Raw genomic sequence first — 23,078 nt, 5'->3', positions numbered from 1 at the left:
GGCACTGTAGGAAGCATTGCCACCTCACAGCACCAAAGTCCTCAGTTCAAACCTCTGATTGGAAATTTCTTACCTTTTGGTGGTTACAGATGAAATGACACTTTGGCTCAGGAGTAAATGCAGTAACTGTATAATTGGTATCATGTTTATGCAAAGAAAATGTTCAATAGAAATCCAATGTATAAAATAAACAGAAGTGAAGTGACATACAGTATGGCTAAGTATGGTGATCATTCTAACCATTAGGCCAACTCTAACCATTAGGCCACGACTTCCCCCAAGACAGAATGTTGTATGAATATTTATAAACATTGATCTCAACATTAATTGGCATAAATAATTGGCATAATATTTAAACCCACCCAGTCACAGATAACCTTTATAATTAACTAAGTAATGCTGATTTTTTTTGCATTACAAATTATAATAATAATATATTTTTTAATTTGATAAAAAAAAACATTATAACAATTTAAAAAATAAATAAAACAATTAAATAAATAAAACAATTAAATAATTAAATAAATATAAATACAAATATAAATAAATAAATAAACAAATAAACAAACAAATAGATAGATAGATAGATAGATAGATAGATAGATAGATAGATAGATAGATAGATAGATAGATAGATAGATAGATAGATAGATAGATAGATAGATAGATAAATAAATAAATGGACCAGGATTTTTTTTCCAACAAAAACAACACCTTGTTCAGCGGATGTATTTATTTATACTTTTTTATTTCCGAACTCACAATTTTGCAATAATGGAATTTCCCTCAAAACCAATTATTTCCCTCTTGCCTATCTTCTTTCTGATTGGATGAAAAAAAAATTACCTCGTCGTTGATTGGTGTATTTAGTCGTCAATCATTTCGTTTCCTGTTTTCTCCTGTGCTGAAGTTCTAAAGTTTAATTCACGGCGATGTTGGTAAGCTACTTTGTGAACTGTTGTGAAAATGTTGTTGCTCGTAGGATTGTTAGACTTGTGTTATTCTGACAAGGTCGCTACTTTATGAAATGTTTTTTTTCCCCCTCTGTGTTTCTAAACGTCTAAAAAGTTAGCGAGGTTGCTAAATGAATAGCGTGCGCTCGTGCGGATAAATCAGTTTAACGTTAGCTTTGTGTGTAAAATAATTCACATGTTGTTTTTTTTATACAACGCTTTTTTCCTTATTTTTCCTTGTCGTTTATGTATAGTGAGTTTCTCGCGTTTACCATGTCGGGGGTCACGCAACAAAACAGGAGGCGACGCCCCCCGAAAATGTACATACTGACGTCCGACCACAAAGTTCTAGACCACCTGGATGGTACCATTCGGCTTCAGAGGGGGAACCTGTGCCTGGAGCAGGATGGTGGTGGGGAACGTGGAATAAGAGGGGACTTTTTATGGGTGAAGGTAAGGGATGCTAGATATTCCTCACTTATTAACCTTCTCAGAAGCAACAAATTGAATGAGCTGACATGTTTTCCCTCTTTACAGGTTATAGACAATGGCAGTATGGTGAAGCTTGATAAGCACTTGTTAACTGAAATATCTGCAGATCAGGCTGGTTTGCTGGAGCCTATTACTGACCTTGATTTACGTTTCAAACTGCTCGCTAAACCTCACCGGCTTGCCAGGTTATCCAGTTTGCCGCTGGGTTCTCCTGTGCTAGTGCGGTATGGCCAGTCAGGAGACCTGGCTGATGCTGAGCTCCGTTACCGCGGTCCCTTAACGCGAGGAAGTGGCGCCATGTATTTTGGGGTCCAACTAAAGGTAAACATCTCAAATATTCCTGCAAATGGAGGATGAATTTAGATTTTTTTTTTTGACATACCTGACATCCTTTCTCTCTCTCCCAGGGATCGGCAGCAGGCCGGGGCAACAGTAATGGAAGCTACAAAGGCCACCAGCTTTTCACGTGCCCTGAGCAGTGTGCCCTTTTTGTGTCAGCCAGCGATATCATAACACATCGATCCACCCGTGCCAGCAGTTTGGGGGATAATGACCCTCAACAAACTGAAATAAACAGACCAAATCAAAACAACCAGAGTTCAACTCATGTCCCAAATCCTGTTAGTGTTTTAGCTCGTACTGCAGAATCCGTGCCAGCTAATACTTGCTTACCTCCGCTGCAAGTGGGGCAAAGGGTGTGTTTCACCCAAGACAAGGTGCATCACTCGGGCATGGTGCAGTACTGCGGACAGCTTCCTGGACGTACATCAGGAGGAGTGTATGTGGGAGTTTTGCTGGTGTGTGAAAGCTGAGTATAATTATTGAATAATTGAATACATTTACGCACATATTATAATAATGTCAATAGAAAAAAGTATCTTTAAAATAACTGTCTAACGTTAACCGCCTTGTGTGGTTCTAAACAACTTGTGTTAAAACAAACAATCTCTGAGATGATCACAAAAACACACAACGGATTTCAACATGTAGTAATTTTTCCGAAAAGTAAACCAACATTTTGAAACTAGGTGGGGAAAAAATATGTACACTCTTTCTAGTTCCACAAGCATAAAGCACAAGATTAGTTAATGATCAAGAAGTGTGACTACCCATGTGAAAGCAGAGTTTTTAGCACTTTCCTGTTCTGGAGTACTCAGCCATGACCTCAAGAGTTGTTGCTCATCAGCCTTAGGTTTGCAAAATTGCATCTGAACAAACCACAAAAACTCATTAGCTATTTCCTTTGTACCGTTGAGACCAAGGTGGGTATCATGTACAGCACTATGGAGAAAATCACGCATATCAACACCTCAGACCAGCTGTCAGCCTCGGTGGTTGATGGGTGATGATTTGGGCTTGTTTTACAATCAATAACCCTGGAAAACTTTGTCATTGATTGACAGATGAAATGATGCAAAGAACAGCAGTAAAATTATATATGAACTAAGGTCTAGATCTCAACACCAATCAGATGCTGTGGCAGGATCTTAAGCAATGAACTGAAAACGATGCTGTAAAGAAGAATGGGGTCAAATATCATTGTTGCTATGGTTGGTGCTATGTGTTCCTACGGTGTACTTATTTTTTTAACCCACCTAGTTTCTGAATGAAGGTTTGATTTTTTTATTTATTTTTTTTTGGGGGGGGGGGGGGGGACAACATACTGAAATCTGGATTGTTGTTGCTGCCTGAGGTTATTTATTTGCTTATGGAAGTTGCTAAGGACCACACAGTTCTTATTAAGGCCCAGATAAATAAAACGAGAGAATTGAAGGAGGTTGTACTTTTTTTTTCTTATGGCTATATGTTTGGTAAACATTTTAAAGGAATAGATTAAAGGTTATACACTCTCTGCCAGTTAATGCATAGCCAGCACAACACTTTGGAATGTCCACTGGTGTACTGAGCAAATAAGTTTATTATTGTACATGGATTATGTGAGAAATGTTCCAAGACCCTGTATAAATAGTTACTAAACAAATGATAACACATTCGAGCGAGTGCATTAAAATAATTTCATCACCTATGATTTCAATTACAGTCAGCATTACTGTCAGAGCTGCAACAATAGAAACTTCAACACTTTCTGACCATTCTAATGTCATTCAACAAGTGTTGTTTTGGTGTGTGTGTGTGTGTGTGTGTCTTCAGGATAGTCCAGTTGGAAACTGGAATGGTTATGTTAAAAACTACAAGCTGTGCTCCATTCCTTCTTCTGAATTTGGTGTCCTTCTTCCACTCTCCAAAGTAACTGCAGGTAATGCTGAGTTCAAACAGAACATGCCAAGGTAGTGAGTTTCAGTGAGTGAAGCCACGTGTAAATCTTGTAATAACATAAACTTTCAAATTCAGCACCAGTAATGTTTTTACTTTCTTTCCAATTTTTATTTATTTATTTATTTATTTATTTTTTAGAAACAAGATCAACTCCAGAAATCCCTCCACTTCCTTCCTCCAAAAACTCCCACCAGCCTTCTTCGCCCACTCATAGCCGACTGATTCCACAGACTGCAGCACCTACAAACTCCAGCCATAACCCTAGACTGCAGATAGAACCTTCCATGCTAGCCATGGCTAAATCTGCTCTACAACCTCCAACTTCATCAGCAGCTTTAAAAGTTGCTTTAAAACCTCCTCCTGTCTCAATCATTAAACCTGCTGCTCTCAAACCACCTCCCGTTCCACCTATTAAGCCACAACTCCTGCCCATTTCTCCTTCCACTGACCAGTTAAATACTTCAAATGGATTTCACAATCCACCTTCTCCACTGATTACGGAAAAAGAAGAGGCTAAATCGTGGTTGGAGGTTGGGTCGATGGTCGAGGTGAATGACCCTCCACTTTTTGGAGTCATTAGGTGGATCGGATTCATCAGTGGAATTATAGAACCGGTGGCTGGCATCGAACTGGTATGACTTTGGATTCTATTTTTTTTTTTTTAGGTTTTTCTTTATCTGTGATTTCTAACAGAACCTTTTTTGCGAACAATAAATGTAACATGAAATATATATATATATATATATATATATATATATATATATATATATATATATATATATATATATATATATATATATTTCATGTTATATATATAATGTGTGTATACTGTATATAATCACTAAATTAAAGCGTCGGGACAACAATACATTACTTGATTAGAGAAACTGCTGAAACATTTTTAAAGATGCACGAACAATACTTCGTTTTAATGATTTGTGGCATTATTGCATCTATGCTACTATGCATAATGATAGTGCTATAACTTTTTTTTTTTTTACTATAATCCATGATATCTTCCCACCCCTAATTGATTCACAAGCAAAGGTAAACCATAAATTACATTTTGGGAACATGTTTTCTTTGTTTGTTTGTTTTTATACACAGGACCAGGAGTTAACTGCTGCCACGGATGGCAACTACCTTGGAGAGCGTCATTTCCGTTGCCCCCCTAACAAGGGGCTGTTTATCAAACTGCGTAACTGTAGACGGGATTCCAGATTTCCTGTCCCAGAGGCGCCAATCAATCAGGTGGAGCGCTGCAACTCGATTGGTGAGCGTTCTGTTGACTCATGACTTGTATGTGTTTGGTATAAATAAATAAAAAAATTTCTTAAATTTTGACATACGGCTAAGTATGGTGAACCATACTCACTCAGAATTTGTTCTCTGCATTTAACCCATCCAAAGTGCACACACACACCGTGAACACACACACGGAGCAGTGGGCAGCCATTTATGCTGCGGCGCCCGGGGAGCAGTTGGGGGGTTTGGTGCTTTGTTCAAGGGCACCTCAGTCGTGGCCGGCCCAAGACTCGAACCCACAACCTTTGGGTTACGAATCAGACTCTCTAACCATTAGGCCACGATAGACTGTTAAAAGTTTAGGAACATGACCATTACATCCCATTTCCAGATTTAGATCCCCTTTGCTATTATAATAGCATCCACTCTTCTGTTAAGGCTTTTACTTAGATTATCTAGACTTAGTGTATACCAAGAGGAGTTGTGCTCAAAAATTTGTGTTTTTTGGGAGAATTTGCAAAATGGGTACTTTTTTTTTTTTTTAAAGAAAACAGAGAAGGCCAAACTAATTTTATTTTATTTCTTATAGGACTCAAGTTAATATGTAAGGCATAACAGAATGCATATCTCAATCAAACAAAACCTAAATAAGGAAATAATCCCGGTTCAATCAGTGATTGTATGCAGTCTTTTGTAATAACAGTGCATGAGGTCCTTCCCTCAAGTGGTATAGCTGCTTATTCTTCTTGCCAAAATGCCTTCAGTTTCACAAACTGCATGTTTAAGATCTCCCGAAAAGTGGCTCAGTGATATTGAGGTCAGGAGACCGTGATGGACCACTTTAGAACCTTCAACTTTTTCTGCTGTAGCCATTGGAGGGTCAACCTTGTCTTGTGCTGTGGATCGTTGTCATGTTGAAACATCCGAGAGCACCCCATGTGCAGATTTCCTGCTGTAGACGCAAATTTCCTGCCAGTATTTTCTGATAACATGCTGCATTCATCTTCCATCAACTTTTACTAACTTCCCCGTGCCACTGGAGCCCCAAAACAGAAGAGATCCACCACCGTGCTTTACAGTACGGATATAACATTTATGGTTGTGATTATAAAGTTCAGTTTTGTTTTATCACTTCAAATGACTGGTGTGCTAAAGCCTGGCCTTTTTTGTGGTATGGGCACGGTAACGGCTTTCTCCTAGCAACTGGACCATGCGGTTCATTTGTGTTCAAGTACCTCCTTATTGTGCTCCTTGAACCAACAATGTCACTTTTTTCCAGAGCGGCCCGTATTTCTCTCCAAGTTGTGTGTCATTTTTTTCTTTGCATCCCTAACAATTCTTTTGGCAGTAGTGAGTGAAACCGTTCTTGGTCTATTTGACCATGGCTTAGTATCACCAGAAACTCTCAGTTCTTTTGTCTTCCCCATGGTGCCGTATCCAGTGCATCACCAAATGAGCTGAGAAACTCACTGACTTTATGCACAGACTCTAATTACAGTTACAACGAGTCACAGGTGTGGCACCTTCCCTTTAATAGCCATTTAAACCTCAACCTGTGCGTTTATAATGTGGTGAAACATTCAAGTATATGTAAACGTTTGATCAAGGTTGTTTAGGTGATTTCAGTTATCATTAGGTTTTAAAAAGGAGTCAAACATCTATGTGATAATTAACGACTTCACGTGACCACTATTCTTAAATAAGAAAAAAAAATTGCATTATCAGTCATATTTTCCAAATAAATGGCAATGTTGAACTATTTTTTTCAGGGTATGCAAACTTTTGACAGGTACAAAGTACAGTTTCACAGGTATTTTTCTGTGTACATGTATGCATTTCAGCATTTGCAGAATGGGGCAGTAAGCGTGTGGAGGAGAACACGCCACCATTGTTGGGACCGGAGGCTCGGCAGCTGCACGAAGGCTTTAAGAAAGGTATTCAGGGCCATCTCAACTCCTGTTACCTGGATGCGTCACTCTTCAGGTGAGATTCTCAAACATTAATAATAGTATTTATCCTGTACTGATGCCACAAAACAAATGTGTCTGTATTTTTGATTTAGTGAAGTGAAGTGATGTGAAATACAGTTCAGTATGGTGACCCATTCTCAGAAGTTGTTCTCTGCATTTAACCCATTCAAAGTGCACACACACAGCAGTGAACACACACACACACACACACACACACACACACACACACACACACACAGCAGTGAACACGCACCCCTAAGCAGTGGGCAGCCATTTTATGCTGCGGTGCCCGGGGAGCAGTTGGGGGGGTTCGGTGCCTTGCTCAAGGGTACCTCAGTCGTGATATTGCCGAACCCACAACCTTAGGGATAGGAGTCAAACTTTCTAACCTTTAGGCCATGACTTCCAAAAAAAAAAGATTTACTATGAAGGTTAAGCTGGGATATGACTATGGATATAGTCATTTTAGTTTGTTTATTTAATTTTTGCTGTTTATTGAGCAATTTCTGTAACGCTCATGGTGAATAATGTTTCTCCCTCCGCTTCCTTTAGTCTGTTCGCATGCTGCAGTTCAGTCGACTGGGTTTTGTTTTGGCCCTGCAACGAAGATGGCCACCGAAGCAAAGATGCTCAGGAACTGCTGCGCTGTGAAATTGTCAATCCTTTACGCAGGTTTGCATTTTGTGCCATAGAAATATATAGAGATATATTTCGGGTGAAGTTCACACTGCTGGGGGAAAAGCGGATGGAATCCGTTAATTTATCCTCATATGAAAGTCATATTACCTTCAGGGACGTATCAGTGCACCGTTAACCTGAGAATTTGTCCGAGGAATGTTAGTACAAGTTGTTATGTCATCTATTCTACCTAAATGAAATAGATTTGGTGTTATCTTACCACAACAGTTAGACAGGGAAGTAATCACTCTTGCTAGGGATACTAGTCTAAAATAAATGGGTTAAGGATTAGCTTATACAGTATGAGAGTGTGCGTTTTAGTCAATATGGTATTGTGGTCCTTGTTGACTTTAATATTAAAGACGATGGCAGATGTGAATCATTCTGTAATGTCGTTAAGTGACAGCTGTTTATGACGAATATGTCTAAATCATGCAAACTGTACTGCTGTAACGTCAAGTCTGCACGTACATATTTGGTCTGTAGTTGTATAAATAAAGCCCTATACACGTTTAGGTTTGGATACGTGTGCGCCAGTAAGACCATGGCACTGCGGAAGCTTCTGGAAGCCGAGACTACAGACGCAGGCTTTACTAATGAAGAGAAAGGTAGAGTTGAACACAAAAGACGTAGCCAGCTTTTACTTCCTGTGACGAGTCTAACAGGATTCTTTGCATACCTGTGCGTATGTGTTTCAGATCCTGAGGAATTCCTCAACAAGCTTTTCCAGCTCCTTCGGGTGGAACCTCTTCTGAAGATTAGGTAGAACCCTTTTGTTATGTATATTTGTTGTTTGTTTTTTTTGTTTTTTTTACTCATCTCATTGCTTCTTTGTGCTTGTTTTCTCGTCTAGATCTATGATCCAGGAACCACAGGAATGCCACATTTATCAACTCTTCCCTCCAACGCTTCCCTGTCCATCTTCACCTATTCGTTCTCCGCTTTCACCCTCTCTCTCTTCCTCCCTCTCCCCAATCCCTCTGTTTTCACCCTCGGTTGGACTCATGAGGGTTGCCAGTGTGCAGACGCTGCTGGAATCTTCTTTCATGCATTCTGGGCTTAAATTCACAGAGGTAAATGCATTTATTGTGACTGATCATAATCGTGTCTGATCTCTACAGAACGTGTAGCCATCACGATGAACTTTGTGGGGGAGTTTTTTTTTGTCGTTTTTGACATAATTCTCTTACATTGTTTCTTAAAGTCATTCAGACCGTTGTTAAATGAGATATGGAAAAGAGAAATTTGTGAGCTTCAGATATGATTTTTAACAGCATTTTGTACACTGTCTTCACAGTATGCAGGTTATTTTGTTAACTGACGATTCATAAAAGCAGTTGACCATTAAACAAGAGCCAAAGCAATATCTTTGACATTCAACCAGAATGTTCGGCCAACAGTTGGTCAGAAAATCTGCTGAATTTAACTAAGGAGAGGTTTTTAAAGGGAGGTTTGTGGAAAAATATGGACTGACTGGCAGCACAATCTCCAATAGAACTTTTCCCCCCACAGTGTGACTATTTGGAAATTTCCAACATTTAGCACAGAATCGTTATTAACAAAGAAGGATCAAGCTGTGAAACCTCTTTTATATCCCTTTAAGCTCCCAGCTCAGTGTTTCCAGACATTAATATCCATGGTCTCTTAGTACATACAGTACATTTAATAGTTATAGCTAAGATGCTTTTCAGATGAATAACTCAATAATACTATATGAGCTTAATACATATTGACTAAAGGTTTCAGTCATTTTATTATGTGCTTTGGTTTATTTAGGGCTGACTGTATGATGACGCAAAAAGTATGTCATAGCATACAAGATCATGAGTTTAAGGAGTTTCGTCTAGACTCAAAACGAATCAAATGAAATGAATCATGGACCTTTAAAAAAAAAATTTTTTTTTCCCCTTTGTTCTTGTTTCCTCTTTGCTAACTTTTTTTTTTTAATTTATTTGTTTTGTACTTTTATTTTTAAGTAACACAACATGCTTTTCCTGTCTTTATATTCTTCATGGTTTGCTGGGAAAAATTATAATATCATTTTTTTAATTTTTTTTTAAATATGTGTAAATATCGTGATGCATATTATATGCATATAACTGTCTTGTGTTCATACATTTAGATTTTTGCTATATCTACATTTAAATTGTTCTTCGCATCATATTAATATATTTGTTAGTTTACATGTTTTACAGAGATTCTGCATCTTCGATAAGTACATAAAAATTATTTAGATAATATCAAGTAATATATTTAAGTGATAATATCTTGAATCTGGTCAAAATGGATCTATTTCTTAAGCCAATCAGCTAAATATACAGTGCCTTGCAAAAGTATTCATACCCACTGAACGTTTTCACATTTTGACACATTACAACCACAAACAAAAATGGATTTTATGTGATAGACCAACACAAAGTGGCACATAATTGTGAAGTGGGAGGAAAATTATAAATGGTGTCCATTTTTTACAAATAAATATCTGAAAAGTGTGGCGTGCATTCGTATTCAGCCCCATTGAGTCAATACTTTGTAGATCCACCTTTCGCTGCAATTACAGCTGCAAGTCTTTTGGGGTATGTCTCTACCGGCTTTGCACATGTAGAGAGTGAAATCTTTGCCCATTCTTCTTTGCAAAATAGCTCAAGCTCAGTCAGATTGGATGGTGAGCGTCTGTGAACAGCGATTTTCAAGTCTCGCCACAGATTCTCAATTGGATTTAGGTCTTGACTTTCTAACACAGGAATATGCTTTGATCTAAACCACTCCATTGTAGCTCTGGCTGTATGTTTAGGGTTGTTGTCTCCCTGGAAGGTGAACCTCTGCCCCAGTCTCAAGTCTTTTGCAGACTCTAACAGGTTTTTATATAAGATTTGGCTCCATCCATCTGACCATCAACTCTGACCAGCTTCCCTGTCCCTGCTGAAGAAAAGCATCCCCACAACATGATGCTGCCACCACCATGTTTCACAATGGTGTGTTAAGGGTGATGAACAGTGTTAGGTTTCCGCCACACATAACGTTTTGAATTTTGGCCTCATCTTAACAGAGCACCTTCTTCCACATGCTTGCTGTGTCCCCCACATGGCTTGTTGCAAACTGAAAAATGGGATTTCTTATGGCTTTAATTCAACAATCAGAATGATCTTTATTGCCAAGTATGTTTTCACATACAAGGGATTTGTTCTAATGCAAAAGCTCCACAGTGTAAACAGAATGGCATTGATAAGACATGACACATACAGTATATAATAAAGACAGCTGTATGTACAGTGGAAATGGCTTTCTTCTTGCCACTCTTCCATAAAGACCAGATTTGTGGAGTGCACGACTAACAGTTGTCCTGTGGACAGATTCTCCCACCTGAGCTGTGGATCTCTGCAGCTCCTCCAGAGTTACCACTGATTAATGCTCTCTTTTCACGGCCTGTCAGTTTAGGTGGATGGCCATGTCTTGGTAGGCTTGTAGTTATAGTGCCTATACTCTTTCCATTTCAGGATGATGGATTGTACAAATGCTCCATGAGATATTCAAGGCTTGGGATATTAATTTAGAACCTAACCCTGCTTTAAACTTCTCCACAACTTTATCCCTGACCTGTCTGGTGTGTTCTTTGGTCTTCATGATGCTGTTTGTTCACTAATGTTCTCTAACACACTTCTGAGGGCTTGACAAAACAGCTGTATTTATATTGAGATTAAATTACACGCAGGTGCACTTTATTTACTAATTAGGTGACTTCTGAAGGCAGTTGGTTTCACTGGATTTTAGTTAGGGGTATCAGAGTAAATGGGGCTGAATACAAATGCACACCACACTTTACTTTTTTTTTTTTTTTACAAATAAATATCTGAAGACACCATTTAAAATTTTCATTCCACTTCACAATTATGTTCCACTTTCTTTCACTCTATTTCATAAAATCCCAATAAAATACACTTTTCTTTGTGGTTGTAACGTGTCAATGTGGAAAAGTTCAGTGGGTATGAATACTTTTGCAAGGCACTGTAACATTAATCCTGTTTTTAGGCATTTCTTATTTCATTAGTTTTGAGCTTGAAATTTTCTTATTCTTTTGGCTCCTTCTTTTTTTTTTTTTTTTAGAAATTAATGCTTAAAATTGGCAAAATAATCTGCCAGAACAAGAAAATTTAAATGTCTTAAAAATAGTAAAATATGTCTAGACAGATTCAAGATATAGTGACTTGTTAAAAAAACGACCTCTTTTTTTTGGCAGCGTATGTATAATAAAATCATTCATATTAAAATCATTATCTAAAAACTATTTATTATTATTAAACTAAAATGATTTATTTCTATTTTTATATTTCAGGCTCCATCCTGTCTACTTCTGCTTATGCCACGCTTTGGCAAAGAGTTTAAAATGTTTGATGCCATCCTGCCTTCGCTCACACTCGACATCACCGACCTACTGGACGAGAGTGAGAATTTGTTTTCCGTGATTTCTTTTTAGATTCATTTATTTAAATTCCTACATATTAAAACTATTCATTATTCTGTAATACAGGATATAATATATTACTTCTACTACTAATTTTTTTTATTAGTACTGCACATTAGTACTGTTTTAAATTGCTCTGTTGCAGACAAATCAATATTGTGACCAATACAGAACAGAAAGTTTACAGAAAGTCCGACTGAATCCTCTCTTCTCCCTTCTAGCTCTTCGACAGTGTAGTATATGTCAGTCGGTGGCACATTGGGAGTGTTCACAGTGTTATGAGGACCTGGACATCACACCTGGCCAGTTAAAACAGTATTGCAATACCTGCAACGCGCAGGTATGCGGACGTCTGGAAAATCGCATATTTCATATTTGTGCTTTGGTCCAGTTTACATGTTAATTACATTATTCCACTTCAGGTCCACGCCCACAAGAAGCGCCAGACACACAAGCCGGTCAGGGTCAGAATGCCCAAGGGCACGTGGGAGGGACCGGTTCATGGGGCTCGCCAGCAATTATCTCTCTTCGCCGTGACGTGTATTGAGACTAGTCACTACGTGAGTTTCGTCAAGCACGGGCCGCTCCCTACCGATTGGCTCTTCTTCGACAGTATGGCTGATAGAGAGGGTAAGAAATTAGACATTTTGTGTCATTATCAGAATCAGGTTTATTGGTTGACACGCACAAGGAAATTGGTTTCAGCTGTTTGTGACACTCAAAAGTACACACATAAATAACACTATACTATACAAGACAATACAGACATAAATAACACTATACAAGACAATACAGACATAAATAACACTATACTATACAAGACAATACAGACATAAATAACACTATACTATACAAGACAATACAGACATAAATAACACTATACTATACAAGACAATACACACATAAATAACACTATACTATACAAGACAATACACACATAAATAACACTATACTATACAAGACAATAGACATAAATAACACTATACTATACAAGACAATAGACATAAATAACACTATACTATACAAGACAATACAGACATAAATAACACTATACTATACAATACAATACACACATAAATAACACTATACTATACAAGACAATAGACATAAATAACACTATACTATACAAGACAATAGACATAAATAACACTATACTATACAAGACAATAGACATAACACTATACTATACAATACAATACACACATAAATAACACTATACTATACAAGACAATACACACATAAATAACACTATACAAGACAATAGACATAAATAACACTATACAAGACAATACAGACATAAATAACACTATACAAGACAATACAGACATAAATAACACTATACAAGACAATACAGACATAAATAACACTATACAAGACAATACAGACATAAATAACACTATACAAGACAATACAGACATAAATAACACTATACAAGACAAGACAATACAGACATAAATAACACTATACAAGACAAGACAATACAGACATAAATAACACTATACAAGACAATACAGACATAAATAACACTATACAAGACAATACAGACATAAATAACACTATACAATACAAGACAATACAGACATAAATAACACTATACAAGACAATACGGACATAAATAACACTATACAATACAAGACAATACAGACATAAATAACACTATACAAGACAATACGGACATAAATAACACTATACAAGACAATACAGACATAAATAACACTATACTATACAAGACAATACAGACATAAATAACACTATACAAGACAATACAGACATAAATAACACTATACTATACAAGACAATACAGACATAAATAACACTATACAAGACAATACAGACATAAATAACACTATACTATACAAGACAATACAGACATAAATAACACTATACTATACAAGACAATACAGACATAAATAACACTATACAAGACAATACAGACATAAATAACACTATACTATACAAGACAATACAGACATAAATAACACTATACTATACAATACAGACATAACACTATACTATACAAGACAATACAGACATAACACTATACTATACAATACAATACAGACATAACACTATACTATACAAGACAATACACACATAAATAACACTATACTATACTATACAAGACAATACACACATAAATAACACTATACTATACAAGACAATACACACATAAATAACACTATACTATACAAGACAATACAGACATAAATAACACTATTATACAATACAGATAAAATAACACTATACATTTAGCTTGGACTATACGAGACAAAAACCTGCCATGGTCTGGGTTTACTTGCCCACTTAATCCAATGGAGAAGCATTAAAGCAGTCTTTTTAATAGAGACAGATATTTCAGTTTTGTTGGTCAGTGTGAAGATATTTATAGGTTTCCCAAAACCTCTATAATTGATTATTCTCATGTTTATATAATGCACTGGTTTATTAGTGCTTTAAGAAAGCTGTTCCTTCACCAGCCTCAGTTCTCTTGAATGATACCTTCTCATTACAGAAACTTCATCATATCATTTAATTACATATATTTTTTCCGCATCAGTTAACGTGACCTCGTTGATCAGTCTTGCATTAAACTTGTGTGTAAAGGTTTGAGTAATACAAAGCAAACAAAACATTTCCGCCAGATTAACAAAGGTCACAGCAACGTTTATTTCTTTTCTTCTCATGCTTACGAATGCCAATCATCTGTAAATTACCACGAGTGTTAATGACACAACTGATTTGCATGTTGTGAAAAACCACAAAACTCTAAGTAAAAGTTCAGGTGAACAGACAGCAGTGAGCAGGAAAAGATTCATCGAGGTAAAGCCTGAAAAACAAGTGTGGAATTTTTACGACCCAGAATGAATATTTAGGGTAAATACTGAAAGGCAAAAGTCATATCTATGCTAAGAAAAATATATATTACTACATAATTAAATAATAATAATCAAGAGGCTGGCTCATACGCTGCTTTATATCGTGGATTTCTTTTGTCCTAATTAAAATATTTGTTTTACTTGTCTTCATTTGTGGGTTTGTTTCAAATTGCTGTTGATACTCAATAAAATGACCCAAATATGTTCTCAATGGTATTTTTAGTTCATGTTCTAATGAACTAGCATGAAGACGTGTTTTTTGGGTGTTTTTTTTTTTTTTTTTAGACAGACTACAAATATGTTGCTCTAAATAAAGGGATCTGCTCAATTCTGTACAGGAAATAATATAAGCAATATAAACTCAGCAGTATGTCCATAAAAATCCAGTAATCTGTACAGATTATATGATTTAAAGTTGATCGAGTCATTTGTAAGTCTTCTTATGGAGTAGAATATAAATGTTTTTGGAAAACAATTTTTTTATTTTTTATGAAAGATTTATGAATTAATGCGTGCGTATCCTTCTTTATTAATGGAACCCATTATTAGTCTTAGATTATGTGGAAATGTTGTGAATTCATTTTTACACCATTAAATGTCAGAGTTACCGCTGCTGTAGAAACCTAATCAACACCTTCCGACCAATCACAGCTGAGAGTTCAACGGCAACGTTGTATAATAGATTACGTTCTTGGTAGCGGACGTAGACGCTTAAACCCTTCCGTTGTCGGACTATTATTTAAGATCTCTTTAAATGGCTGATTTGTTTGTTTTGCTTTCCTGATATGTTTATGACAGGAGGGGAGAACGGATTCAACGTGCCACAGGTGAGGGCGTGTCCAGAAGTGGGACGCTACCTGAGCTTATCAGAGGTAGAGCTCAGTCGTTTAGACTCCAGCTCCATGAAGGAATCAGTCCGAAGATTGCTCTGCGATGCCTACATGTGTCTTTATCACTGTCCTGAACTGAGCCTGTATAAGTGAAGTACTGTATAAACACGCCACCGTGCTTACAGCGTTTCAAACACACACGCATGTGGGCCACATGACAGAAGAGGACAAATAGATTGTAACAAATTGATGAAAGCTACAAAACAGACTGTCAGCCAAAGGATTTTGAACACTATGTAAAGTCTTTCTGGTTGAAATGAAAAAAGGTCTGAGATAAAATATCTATTTGTCCCGCGGTCGAGACGACCGCTGTCTGAGCTCAAAAACTTTTTTTTACCGCCAGCGTATGTTTAAATTCATCCTAACCTGTATAACTGCCTTATATGACTGCAGCTGTACACATCTGTCTGATCGAGACAGGTGGGTTTTTATTATTGTGCTTCTGTCAGCATTCATATTGAATCATTCAGATTTATTCCCCAGTTATTCAGTTTCTCATGTTTAGTCACACTGAATTTTTTTTACCATATGTGGGCAAGTGCAACTGACAAAGACGTCTCTTAAAAAGTGTCTATTAAAAGCGTTGTCTTTACAATGGTTGAAAGGAGTGTGCTGGTGTATGTAACACAATACAAATGCTAAGGTTATAAAATGTACTTTTCAAACATGTTTGTTGTGTTGTGTCCTTTGGCCAGTTCATTAAGACTGCAGTATTATTCAATTTAAAACAGTAATTTCATACCGACAGCATAGTTTCTCACATGGGATCGTTATAGTGTATATATATATATATATATATATATATATAATGATAATGTATGTACAGTATATATGCGCTTTATTTCTAGTTTGAACCAGAGAAAATATGTGAAACACACTACATGACCCCAATTATACTAGCAATCACTACTTCTAGTACCATTTTCTGGCACGACTGGGAGATGTGCATTAAAATCCAACTATATCTTAGATGGCTGCAACAGCTAAGATGCCTGCTCTTGACTATATATCCTGGCTTTGATATAGTTGCAGTCTTTGTACAATCAGTGTTTTTCTTGTTCTCAGGTCATGGTTAAGAGGATCAGCTTAGTATAATTTGAATGGTAGGTGACATGTTTTTACGTGTGATCAGAACAGTAGCATAGTGAACCAGAGTTCATGCATTCAATGATAGACTTATAAATGTAAATATAAATTTTCCCCCCTCAACTATAAAACAAAACTCAAAACTGTGGAGATGATGGTGGACTTTAGGAAAGACCCCTCAACACTACTCCCCCTCACAATATCCAACAACTTGGTGTCATCTGTGGAGGCCTTCAAGTTTCTGGGCACTACCATTTCACATTTCCCTATCATCAAAAAGGCCCAGCAGAGGATATACTTTCTACGTCAATTAAGGAAGTATGGTCTGCCACAGGAGCTGTTGATGCTGTTCTACACTGCAGTCATAGAATCTGTCCTGTACACATCCATCACCATCTGGTTTGGTGCAGCAACAAAACAGGGCAGAAACAGACTGCAACTCACGGTTAGAACGGCAGAAAAAAAATTGGCACCCCCCTGCTCACTCCCCAGGACTTGTACGACACAAGAACCAGAAACCGGGGAAATCACTACTGACCCTTCTACTAAAACTGCCAGACACAGGAACAGTTTCTTTCCCCAGACAATCACCCTGATCAACAACTCACCATAATTATATTCACTGCTTCTTATCATAAGTAATCAGGACTTTCAGTCATCACATCATCTGTATATTACACACTACCGCTATTGTTATTTGCACTCCCACACTTTATGTACATTATTGAACATTCATATTCCATATTCATATTCACATATATATTTTATTCATTCTATATCCATATATTATACTCATTCTGTCTATATTGTATCTCATCGTCTGCATTGTTTTCTTGTATAGTATAGTGTTATTTATGTCTGTACCTTTGAGGGTCACAAACTGCTGGAACCAAATTCCTTGTGTGTGTCAACACACTTGGCCAATAAATCTGATACTGAAATCTGATAAAATGTTACTATAAAGTACTGCAGTTTGTCTCCAGTACAGTAGGGGGCGATATAAGACCACCTAAAAAGTCAACGGAATGGTTGCCAGGTACTCGAATTTACCTTAGCGTGTTTTTTTCTTTATTTTGTTTCGAGCATTTTTTTAAATAAACTATGTATATTAGGGACATATATAAACGTGGGAGCGGAGATATAATATTTAAATGATTTCATAGTTAAATAAAAACGAATAAATAAAAACGATTTATTCGATCGTCGTGTCTTTGTGGTGTAGATTTGGCAACCCTGTCGAGAAGACAGGTTGCTAAGAGCAGAGAATCGAAGCTGTTGGATCTAAATACTGTTTAGAGAATATTAACGTTTACGGAGAGGATTATATTCTAATTATAACCCTGTTTAAGTACATACTAAGCTATTCCAAGGTATGTATGTCTGTGTTTATTTATCATTTAAATCGTAACGTCGATGTTAGCTTGCTAGCAGCTAACAGCTGATTAGCTAATCAGCTAATCACAGTCCCGAATTTGTAATAAGAATAATAAGCATCTTATCATATAATATAGTCGGTTTTAAATCGTATAAATTACGATTAAATCCGTGCTAATTCTATTCTAAACAAATGACCACCTGAACAGATCAGACGTGTCGTTTGCTAGCTAAATGCTAAGTGTGTTAGCTAGTAGCTAGCGATTAGCTAATGTGCTAATCTAGGTTTAAAGGGAAGGTCCACCCTAAAACGCTTTAAACGTTTACACCATGAAACGTGCCTTGTGCGTGTAGAAAACACTTTTCCGACGTGTTTAGACGCTGTGGCTGTTTTGTTATTTGGTCGAGAAATTTCCCACTCTGACGTCACAGGGAGACAGAATAACGCGTGTAGCTCGTGCACACCAATTAATTGATTTTATTATTTTTTTTTTCTCTCTTATAAATTGTTTTCTAATTTCTATGTAAAGCACTTTGAATGACCTTTGTGTATGAAATGTGCTATACAAATAAACTTGCCTTGCCTAAGAATGACAGCCGAAATGTCTGGACTCCCATAAGCAGCTTTTGGCTTCTGATTGACATGAAAATTTTCATTACAAGATAAAACTTACCGTATGTTCTTGGTACACAGTGAATGCACTTAACGTTTATTTGTTCTGTTTTTCTTTATTAGTAAATTCTGAGTCATGTCATCGATGGGAGGACATGGAGGAGCTTTGTCCACTAAAGCCGCCGGACCGAAGAGGATGAAATGGGCTCTGGAGCTGAGTCTGGCCAACACCAGGTGAGAAATCCTAAACTTTATTATTCACAAGAATAACAGAACTGACTACACAGATTTGGGGGACTCGAGTCACAATTCTCAAGACCTGCGACTTGCTCGATTAAAGTATGAAAATGACTTTGACTTTGACTTGAGAGCAAGTTACTCGACTTGACGTGCGACTTGGAGGGCAGAGATTTCAGGACGTCGCACTCTTTCGTACATCTGTATCTGGTATAAATGTTGCCTTGACTGGATTTTTGTTTTGAGTTTTCTTTTTCTCTTATTTATATATTTCTGTATTCTCAAATTAATTTTTTTATATTAATGTTACACTTTGCACATGTGTACATTCAAGATGAAGTGATGAATTTGACAATTTTGTTTCTATCATTTTTGTTTAAATATCTAAAGATGTAGAGGAACTTTTCTTCGAGTACTTGTTTGGGGAGGGAGTGTCATCACATCGTGCGATACCCGTTGGCCTCAGTTTCACTGCATGAGGCTGGTGGATGCAAGCACTCTGCGGTCCTCCCTGTAAACAACTCTGGTATGTTGATGAGTGGGAGGACACGCTACCCAGTTTGATCTAATGATTTCTCCTTTTTAACAGATTAAAAGTGCCAGATCTCATCGCTGAGTGGTTGTGCGGTTCTTGTGGGTTAAATGCTAGATGACAGGTGTTTTTTTATTTTATTTGTTTGTTTGTTTTTGTTTTTTAAGAAAACAGGAAAATAGATAGACACCTCTATCGCAGGTGTTTTTGTTTTGTTTTTTTTGCTGCAAGCTTGCTAGTTAATTGTCAGCATTCTGTATAGTTAGCTCGATGGACGTTACAAGCTGCTGTGTCTGTGCTTAGACCGATCTAAAGCAAATACTTGTTTATAGTAAAGAGTGCTACTTTGTCTACTGCTGATGGATTTGGCGTCGGGTGTTGGAATTGAGGAGACCTTTCATTCTTGCTGCACAGAAATTTAATGTTGAGGTGGCGTTTTCTTTGTCTTGATTCTGGTCAGAGGACAGGAATTATAACCTCTTATCGAATGCAGCACCACTTCCTGTGTGGAGTTTGACATTTCTATCTCGGTCTATGTGGGATTCATCCAGGGGTCTTGATCGTTTTGATCGACCAGGAAAAAGCGATTACTGAAAGCAGCTCTGAGAAACCCAAACTGTTCATACACTGATTATAATGTAGCACCCAAGAAATCTTTTCTCAAGAGGTTTTTTTGTCGCTTGTACTCAGTCGTATTTATTGCCATGAGCATTATATCAGTGTCTCAGATTAACTTTCGATCTCATACGAGTACATCGTTTCAGACCAGAATCCTCCCTTGCTCCCTCACTGATGAGGAGTATGTTGTGTAGGATGCCATGAACAGCACATTGCATTTCATTACTGTGAAATACGTCCACTGAAAAATAAGCATTGCCATACAGAAATAAGCTCACTGATCTCTTAATCTGACAGGACTCGAGGAGACCGGCAGCTTAAGGATGGAGAAGTTATGTATCCTGTGGGCTACTCTGATAAACCGGTCCCTGACACCAGCGTGCAAGAGGCAGACCGCAACCTCGTGGAGAAGGTAAAAGCCCCGGAAGTGTAGAATTAAGGAATGCAGCGTATTTAAAAGTAACATCTAAAGTCTACTTAACCATGCTGTATGGTACACCAAACACTTAAAAGCCATAATATCCTGGTTTACAAAAATGTACGTTGCTATTTTTTTTTAAGCTGGATGTTTTCTGGCTTAAAGAGCACAGCAGTCTTAATTGGTTAAAGATCAAAATCAGTCAAAATATGGTTTAGCAACAGGTAAATTCTTGTAGCATTTGAAAAGTGAAATTTCTTCTGAGATCCGTGTGTGTGTCTTTTTAGAGATGCTGGGATGTAGCCCTTGGACCTCTGAAGCAAATCCCTATGAATCTGTTCATCATGTACATGTCTGGCAACACAATTTCTATCTTTCCCATCATGATGGTGTGTATGATGGCTTGGAGGCCCATTCAGGCGCTCATGTCCATGTCGGCCAGTGAGTAAAGCTTCCGTTTGCATTTTCGTTGCACTTAACACCACTCCGAAACACTTTACTGAACTACACTAACATTCAAAGCTGCCATACACACTTTGTAAGGCAATACATACGTTTTTGTTCGTACTTGTTCAGCAAAATAAAAAATAATAAAAATGCTGCCCTATAACCATTTACTCTTGAAACTACAAGCAGGCAGCAAATAAATCAAAGATGCAGTCATGCAGATCTGACGCATTAATACTTAACTTCAGACTAGAAACCGTCAATGGTGGTTTTGAAGGAATTCTAGAGATCTGATCATCCTGTCATTTCAGAGCCACACTGATCTGCATAGGATGCAGTGAAGCAAGCCTGTGAATAGACTATAAATATTCATTTGATTATCCTAACGTGTTTCAGCCTTTAAACTGCTGGAAAGTTCGAGTCAGCAGTGGCTCCAGGGGACGGTCTACCTGATCGGCAACTTGCTGGGCTCAGCGCTGGCCATCTACAAGTGTCAGTCAATGGGTCTCCTCCCAACGCATTCGTCTGATTGGCTCGCCTTTATCGAACCTCCACAGGTATGAAGCAAACTTCCTGTCAATAACAAAGATATGGATGTATAATGGACCTCTAGTAATACATTCTGTATCCCTTAGTATCCCTAAAGCTGTTTTCTGCGTTTTTTCCCCCCACCCACAGAGGTTGGAGATAATGGGTGGAGGATTGGTCCTGTGAGCCCTCAGAACCTCTTGTACACATTTCTACACCCAAACCCTTTTCCTGTTTAACACCCAAATTCATTAATTTATGGCTGTTTAGAATTCAATCCTGTCTTTTTGTTGTTGTTTTTTTTGTTTTTCATATACTTCTGCTACATATAAACAATGTCATTACAAAAAGATATTTAATAAACATACTAATTTTGATTTTCATGTCGGAGTATCGTCTCTGCATCTCGTCAGATTAAAAGCGTGTTCCAGGGCGGGAACCACATTATTCCACACTATTCGCTATCAAAACTTACCAGACGGGATAAACAGATGTCTACGACATTGTCATCACAGTAACTATTTGTCTTCATGAATAACAAAAAAAATTCCACATCTAAAGTGCCCAGCGTCTTCATGTGTCGTGATAAATATCATACGTCGGTTTTAACATGGGTGTGTAAGGGATAAAGGTAAAATAAATAAACAAGCACTCCTGCTGGACCCACTCTTAGTGTTCGCCATTCAATTATGTGAATGAATTCTAATCGCTCGTATCTCATAAATTAAGGAGTGTGAGATGTGATCGTAACTGCTCGTGTTTAGTTATATTATATATTATACTTGTGTATTTTAAAGGTCAAATAAAAAAATATTAAAAAAAAAAAAAGCTGTACTGAAATGACTACATTCCTTGCATATGTTTCATTTCTCGGATTTGTACTACAGCCATTTGTAAACAGAAGAAACACACCCCTAACAGACTTGTCGACTTGTACTACCTGTTCCACGGCATCCTTGTACAGCCGAAAAATAGATTTTTACAATCTGGCATTTTAGGATGACTTGTATCAGATTGGATCAAACGATTTAATCTGTCCGTCTATAATTGGGACTAGATTATTTGAATGAAGGTGCAATATGCTCTCTTTGTCTAGACGACATGATGCGAGGCAGGCGTGGTTCTAGACCTTTTTTAGGTTGGCTTCAGCCCCCCTGTCTGTTCAATTCAATTCAAGTTTATTTGTATAGCGCTTTTTACAATGGGCTTAGTCTCAAAGCAGCTTTACAGAACATAGACATAGAACAGAAGTTAAACATAAGGAGAAAAAATAATTAATATAGTAAAAAATTAAGATATATATAGTTCACAGTGTGTGTGTATGTATGTATGTATGTATGTATGTATGTATTATTTATTTATGCCCAATGAGCAAGTCTGAG

The 23,078-nt window shown here is 37.3% G+C and overlaps 2 protein-coding genes across 2 annotated transcripts; both read left to right on the top strand.

Moving 5' to 3' along the window:
- Positions 1 to 807: 807 nt before the first annotated feature.
- On the top strand, positions 808 to 16,512 carry si:cabz01101003.1 (ubiquitin carboxyl-terminal hydrolase CYLD). The gene is made up of 16 exons (XM_027134992.2): positions 808 to 938; positions 1,208 to 1,406; positions 1,491 to 1,766; positions 1,853 to 2,242; positions 3,597 to 3,702; positions 3,861 to 4,354; positions 4,830 to 4,995; positions 6,809 to 6,950; positions 7,490 to 7,609; positions 8,132 to 8,223; positions 8,314 to 8,377; positions 8,469 to 8,688; positions 11,949 to 12,057; positions 12,299 to 12,417; positions 12,500 to 12,707; positions 15,752 to 16,512. Exons 2-16 carry the CDS (start codon positions 1,227 to 1,229, stop codon positions 15,934 to 15,936), a joined length of 2,871 nt encoding a protein of 956 aa, XP_026990793.1. The 5' UTR covers positions 808 to 938; positions 1,208 to 1,226; the 3' UTR covers positions 15,937 to 16,512.
- Positions 16,513 to 18,140: 1,628 nt separating this feature from the next.
- Positions 18,141 to 22,079, top strand: emc4 (ER membrane protein complex subunit 4). The gene is made up of 6 exons (XM_027134766.2): positions 18,141 to 18,299; positions 19,040 to 19,150; positions 20,601 to 20,715; positions 21,009 to 21,162; positions 21,565 to 21,725; positions 21,847 to 22,079. The coding sequence occupies exons 2-6, from the start codon at positions 19,053 to 19,055 to the stop codon at positions 21,880 to 21,882; spliced, it is 564 nt and encodes a 187-aa protein (XP_026990567.1). The 5' UTR covers positions 18,141 to 18,299; positions 19,040 to 19,052; the 3' UTR covers positions 21,883 to 22,079.
- Positions 22,080 to 23,078: the final 999 nt, after the last annotated feature.

Source organism: Tachysurus fulvidraco, chromosome 7, assembly GCF_022655615.1.
Source record: "Tachysurus fulvidraco isolate hzauxx_2018 chromosome 7, HZAU_PFXX_2.0, whole genome shotgun sequence".
Classification (NCBI taxonomy): Eukaryota; Metazoa; Chordata; class Actinopteri; order Siluriformes; family Bagridae; genus Tachysurus; species Tachysurus fulvidraco.
The sequence above is the reverse complement of the archived record's forward strand: the minus strand, read 5'-3'. Positions and strand labels throughout refer to the sequence as shown.

What these genes read in the sequence shown, in the direction of transcription:
- si:cabz01101003.1 (XM_027134992.2), top strand. Translation starts at nt 1,227, where the DNA reads ATGTCGGGGGTCACGCAACAAAACAGGAGGCGACGCCCCCCGAAAATG. An exon ending in ATTGTCAATCCTTTACGCAG is followed by an intron (nt 7,610 to 8,131) that starts GTTTGCATTTTG and finishes ATACACGTTTAG; the next exon opens with GTTTGGATACGTGTGCGCCA. An exon ending in CTGGGCTTAAATTCACAGAG is followed by an intron (nt 8,689 to 11,948) that starts GTAAATGCATTT and finishes TTTATATTTCAG; the next exon opens with GCTCCATCCTGTCTACTTCT.
- emc4 (XM_027134766.2), top strand. Translation starts at nt 19,053, where the DNA reads ATGTCATCGATGGGAGGACATGGAGGAGCTTTGTCCACTAAAGCCGCC. An exon ending in CTGAGTCTGGCCAACACCAG is followed by an intron (nt 19,151 to 20,600) that starts GTGAGAAATCCT and finishes TTAATCTGACAG; the next exon opens with GACTCGAGGAGACCGGCAGC. An exon ending in GCTCATGTCCATGTCGGCCA is followed by an intron (nt 21,163 to 21,564) that starts GTGAGTAAAGCT and finishes AACGTGTTTCAG; the next exon opens with CCTTTAAACTGCTGGAAAGT.